This window comes from Fukomys damarensis, unplaced genomic scaffold (assembly GCF_012274545.1).
Source record: "Fukomys damarensis isolate Sample0158 unplaced genomic scaffold, DMR_v1.0_HiC HiC_scaffold_36212, whole genome shotgun sequence".
Lineage (NCBI taxonomy): Eukaryota > Metazoa > Chordata > Mammalia > Rodentia > Bathyergidae > Fukomys > Fukomys damarensis.
This window is the reverse complement of record NW_022937124.1, coordinates 1-5,914: the sequence shown is the minus strand read 5'-3', so window position 1 is coordinate 5,914 and position 5,914 is coordinate 1. Positions and strand designations below refer to the sequence as shown.

At 43.9% G+C, this 5,914-nt stretch overlaps 1 gene segment (V, D, J or C); it reads left to right on the top strand.

The window, feature by feature from the left end:
- Positions 1-1,224: 1,224 nt before the first annotated feature.
- LOC104872219 lies at positions 1,225-1,714 on the top strand. The segment is given in 2 exon segments: positions 1,225-1,310; positions 1,395-1,714. Coding segments are annotated over 2 exon segments (366 nt in total).
- The last annotated feature ends 4,200 nt before the right edge of the window (positions 1,715-5,914 follow it).

Sequence of the window (5,914 nt, the reverse complement as noted above, 5' to 3'; positions counted from 1 at the left end):
CAGACTAAGTGAGTTTGGGCTGCATGTTAGACGTGTTTGTACTTTGCTTACACAAGCGAGAGATCTCGTAGGCTATTTAAATTCACAGTCCTGGTTTATTTCACTCAGTTTTATTTCTGAGGTGCATCCATTTCCCTACTAATGTCTCAGACTTCTCATTTTTCATAGGCTAATAGTATTCCATTATATCTCTCTCTCTATATATATATATATCTATATATATAATCTCTCTATATATATCTCATAGCTTCTTTATCCAGGGTCTGTTGATGAGTATACAGGATGCTTCCAGAATTAAGCTATGATAAATTATGCTGCTATAAACATAGTAATGTATGTATCGCTCTAGTGTGATGGCTTGTTTTGAAGATCTAAGTACAATGGCAATTAGTTTGGAGATTCCTGGAAAAAAACCTAGACGATGGCATTCCATTTGACCTGCTCTTTCTCTTCTAAGTATCTTCCCAAAGCAGTTATAGAGTCTTACCACAGTGATGTGTATAACAGAAGATGCATAGTTTTGTTTATATAAAGGATTTAATAAAAAAATGCCTGAGATCAATGTGTAACATAGACAAAGAGTCCGCAATAAGACACTTACAATCAGAATGCAGACAAAGATGAAGAAGATAAAATGCACTGACAAGGTAGGATTCATTACAGTGATGCGGGGATAGTATAACACACATGACATGATAAATATAATTTGCTGCATAAACAGAAGCACAGGAAAAACCCACATTATCATTTCAATAGATTTAGAAAAAGGTTTGACGAAATCCAGCAGAAATTTATGACAAGAGCACTAGGGAAACTAGGAACAGGATCTTTACTTTTATAGGGAGCTACTAGCCCAGTGCAGTTTGAAAGCCTGTCTCAGGTGATCTCACTGCACGGCACAGGACACAACTCTTGTCTTAGGACCTTTAGCAGGGAACTCAAATCCTGTCATCTCCGTATCCACTGTGCTGCCAGCAGGGAGGAGCTGAGATTTACTGGTGTCCCTTGTGCTGTTCTGAAACACCCAGCGCTACCTGCTCTCAGAATCATATGCATCTTTCTTTTGCACATAGAGAAACCCAGGGGCATTAACAGGCACAGGGAGCACGATGAACTGCATCCCCTCATATAAGAAGAAACTTCCTCCATATGCAAATCCATCTACCAGTTCTACAGTCAAATTCCCTTCTCGAGCTGTGGAGCTCAGTGCTCTTTCCTCAGAGAGGGCTGAGGTGTCTGGGGAAGGCTGGCTGTGGTCCAGAAGATGATGCTGTTGGGTCTTCTCCTGTGTCTGGTGACAGCTCTCCAAGGTGAGTGTCCCAGACTTTAGACACAAGGCACATGGGGAGTTTGTCACTGCAGGTAACTGACAAGGACTGAATGTTCTTCTACAGGTGTCCTGTCTCAGGTGCAGCTGCAGGAGTCGGGGCCTGGCCTGGTGAAGCCCGCGGAGACCTTGACGCTTACCTGCAAGGTCACTGGTTACTCCATCACCAGTGGTTATGATTGGAGCTGGATCCGTCAGCCCCCAGGAAAGAGCCTGGAGTGGATGGGGTACATATATTCCAGTGGTAGCACTAGCTACAGCCCGTCCCTCCAGAGCCGCATCTCCATCTCCAGAGACACAGGCAAGAACGAATTCTCTCTGCAGCTGAACTCTGTTACGGCGGAGGACACAGCCGTGTATTACTGTGCAAGACACACAGTGATCTGATACAAATGGGAGCCCAGACGAAAACCTCTCTGCAGGGAAACTCGGGAGCAGCAGGGGGCGCTCGGCACACACTGGTGTAGGGAGTCATTTTCATAGCAGATGTGGAGAAAAGCCTGGAGAGTTTTTTCTTCAGGTGATCAACATCTCAGTCTGTAGCCCAGGTACAGGGATTCCAGGATCTTTTATGGCTCTGATCTACAGTGTTGTACTCCATAGAATGAGACTTTTATATTTCATGTCTTCCTGTTAAAGAAATATGAAATAAGAGATTAAAGAAACATAGAGATATATTCAATAACACATTTCATACTGGACATTGGACTTTTTGTTTTCATTGAACAAAAATTTCTTAAAATTTATTGTTTTCTTGTTAAATAAATGGAATGAAGCGCACACACTAGGAATAATCCTCTGAGCTCATGTATTATGGTGTGTAATCCTCAAAATATACGGGTAACTTTGATTTATACGAGGAAGCTCAGCAGCTACTGTGCACAGGCCCTGGGTCGTGATATGACCGAGCTGCAGCAGAGGCTCCCTGGGTGGGTTCAGGGTCTCGTCTCCGGTGGGCACATCCGTTCCTAAGCCCTGCTCTCTTCTCTTCGTGAGCCCCAGTGCCCTTCAGAACACCGGACGCTGACAGCACAGCTGTCTCACTCCTTTGCCACTGTCATTTTAATGCTGAGAAAGTAAAGGATCTCACACAGGCGTGAAACCTGTGGTTTTGACATAATTATTGAGCTCTCCCTGCTCTGTGCTGTGGGTGTTATTACGGCCGTCTCCGCAGATCATCATTTGCAATAATACGGCCTCCAACGTCTGGGAGCAGGGGACTCCCTGCCTTGGGATGTGAGAGTGCAGTTTCTTCCAGTTACAGTCACAAATTTGAGATGTTGTATAGCGGAATGGCTGTGTTTGTTTCAGGTTTATATGTGCGAAGGCTGGCATGGAAACATCGACCAATCATCTCTTTGAAGGTCAGTGCTCCATAGACGGATAGATTGGCAGTCAGACTTCACATGGGACTGGAGGAGACAACTATGCAAACCACATCATAAAGTTGAGATGTTCTAATAGTGAAATCATGATCAGTAATACTTAAAAGGGCCTGGCAAAGGAAGCCAGTTGGGGGATCTCCAGGTACACGGAATCAAGGTTGAGAGAATCTTATGAAATTCAAGGACTGCTGTGCAACCTCAGTGCCCTCTCTGTGCACATTTGGGCTGATGAGGAGACCTGAGCTCTTCCTGTGGGAATGACCTTGCTGGCTCCAGAGTGTCTGAATGGGTCGTGGTAGCTTACGGGTGTCAAATCGAGCCCCCAGGTGAGCTGATCCACTGGGGAGAGGGAATCCACTGACATGGTTTAGATCATGAAGATGCCTGTAGGAGGCGTCTGTCCTCTCCGCTCACACTGTTCATCTCTACTCGCTCACGTCAACCTATCGCTACTGGCAGAAGCACTGCATGAGCCCAGTGTGCAAACCGCCCACAGAAGAACCCAGCGATGAGCTCAGAGACCAAGGAGCACGGTGACTCAGAAGCAGGGCACCTTTGGGGACAGGAGTGCGCACTCCAGGACACCAGGTTACTAAGGCTTCACTGGCATCAGAGAGACAAAGGACAGGGAGGAATAAGGAGTCTCTGCTGATGTATAATTGTATGACCTGAGGAGACCCTGTGGGACATAACCTGCACATGACTTATGAAACATTGAAGTGTGCAGGGCATATTCATTGTTAAATTAAACTCCCTAAAAATATCACTGATTACCTTTATTCTTGTAATTCATGTAGCTTTAATGGAAAGTACAAAGATGACTCCATACATCTCTAAGTAACTTACAGATATTCAGACAGGTTTCTTTCAAATATCAAATTGTCACCAACATCATCTAAGAATAAAGAAATTAATTTTATCACCATGAGGTGGAGGTGTCTCATGCAGAAATAAATGTTTGTGTTCAGAAAATGTAGTCCTTCCTGTTCATCTCCACAGAGTGTGGGAACACACAGCTCTCTCTGCAGGGCCACCGCAGGAGACCCGGGTCCCCGTCTCTGCCCAGGCCCATGTGGAGCCCTGCACTGAGGTGAGGACGGCGGAGAGCAGCCAGCTGGAGTCAGAGCAGTGTCTGTGGTCTCAAGTGACTTTCACTTAAGTGGCCTTGTGAGACTTGTGTCTGAACTTCCACCATGGGATTTCTATATTTGGGGTTTTGGAAGTACCCCTTGATGATTTTTGTGAATGTAAGCATTAGCTAATGTTCCAATATGTGCCCTCCCCGTGCCCCTTGAACATCCAATGATATGTAAAAGCCTTCCCAGTATCCCTTAATTATCCAATGATAAGTGAGAGCTAAAAATAGAAACTATATACACAAAAAGTATCCTTAATCCTATATGATCCCACTTCAAAAATGGATCTGGCCTCTCAGTCTGAAGCCGCTGTGACGGTGACACCTGAGAGTCCAGGCTCGAGCTTGCAATAAACTCCTCTTGTAATTGCATCGGACCTGACTCCTTGGTGGTCTTTGGGGAATTTGTGACTTGGGCATAACAGCCATCAGCTCCTGCACTTCCTGGATCATCTTCTTCCCTTAAGCCCACATCATGGGTTTCTCCACCCGTGTGGTTCTCCATGCCAAGGGGTTTCTTCCTGGGCCATCGAAGAGGAGGCTCGGGGCTGTGAGTGTGGTGGTGAAGGCTCCACCATGGGATTGGAGTTGTCCTCTCTCCTCGGTCACACATTCTAAGATGGCAGCCCAAGCACTGTTCTATTATCTGTTTTTCAAAGTTAATTTGATTGGTACCTTGAAGGTATGCAATAGAATGACTTTCACGAACGGAAATATGTGTGTTTACATAATCTGTCCCGGTTGTTATTTTTTCCCCCATTGCCCTAACCTCCCTTCAACCCCTTCATTCCTGCCTATCTACAAAATCTTTGTTTCCATTTTTTGTTTTTCCCATATTAATTCCATTCCCATCTTTTTTCCCTTCCCCTCTCCCCTTTTTTTCTTCTTTCACAATATCTATTATGCCTTTTAGTCCTTATTTCAGTTTCTCACACTACAGAAACTATTAGGTATTTTTACATATGTGTCCCATTTACTTCCCTTAAGAATATGGCATCAATGTCCATCCATTTAGCTATAAATGTCTCTAGCTATTCCTTCTTTACAGCTGGATAGTACTCCATTTATTTCTTTAAAAAGGATTTTCTTTATGCAGTCTCAAGCTGATGGGCGATTGAGCTGCTGCCCAGTTTTAGCTCTCACAGATGGTGCTGCTATGAACATGGATGCCATATATCACTGTCGTATAATGCTTCCCATTGTGTGGGAAAGGTACCCAGCAGAGAACAACCTGGGTCAGTTGTGAACTCCAATCCTACTACTTTGAGGTATCACCATACTGATTTCCACAGTGGTTGCACCAGCCTGCACTCCCAGCAGCAGAGGATCAGGGTTCCTCTTTCCCCACAGCCCCATGAGCGCTTGTTATTGGTTGATTTCATGATAGCAGCATTTCTTTCTGGGGTGAGGTGGAATCTCAGTGTTGTTTTCATCTGCATCTCTTGAATAATCAGTGATGTTGACAACTTTTTCGTGTGTTTATTTGCTATTTCTACTTCTTTGTTTGAGAACTGTCTGTTAATTTCAGATGCCCATTTTTGAATTGGGTGTTTCAATTTGGGATGCCTCTGCTACATCCATATTTTCAAGAGTTCTACCTAACCTCTCTTCCAGGGTGTTTAGTATTTCTGTTTTAATATTTAGATCTTTAATCCATTTTGATTTTAGTTTAGTGCATGATGAGAGATAGAGATCTAGTTTTAATTTGTGGCAAGTTGAAACCCAGTTTTTCCATCACCATTTATGAAAGAGGCTATCATTCCTCCAGCGAGAGTGTTTGGCTTCTTTGCCAAAGATGAGGTGTCTGAGTGTTTCTAGAGTTCTTTTTCTGTTTTAATATTTAGATCTTTAATCCATTTTGATTTTAGTTTAGTGCATGATGAGAGATAGAGATCTAGTTTTAATTTGTGGCAAGTTGAAACCCAGTTTTTCCATCACCATTTATGAAAGAGGCTATCATTCCTCCAGCGAGAGTGTTTGGCTTCTTTGCCAAAGATGAGGTGTCTGAGTGTTTCTAGAGTTCTTTCTGCATCTTCTACTCTGTTCCACTGGTCCTCAGGTCTGTTT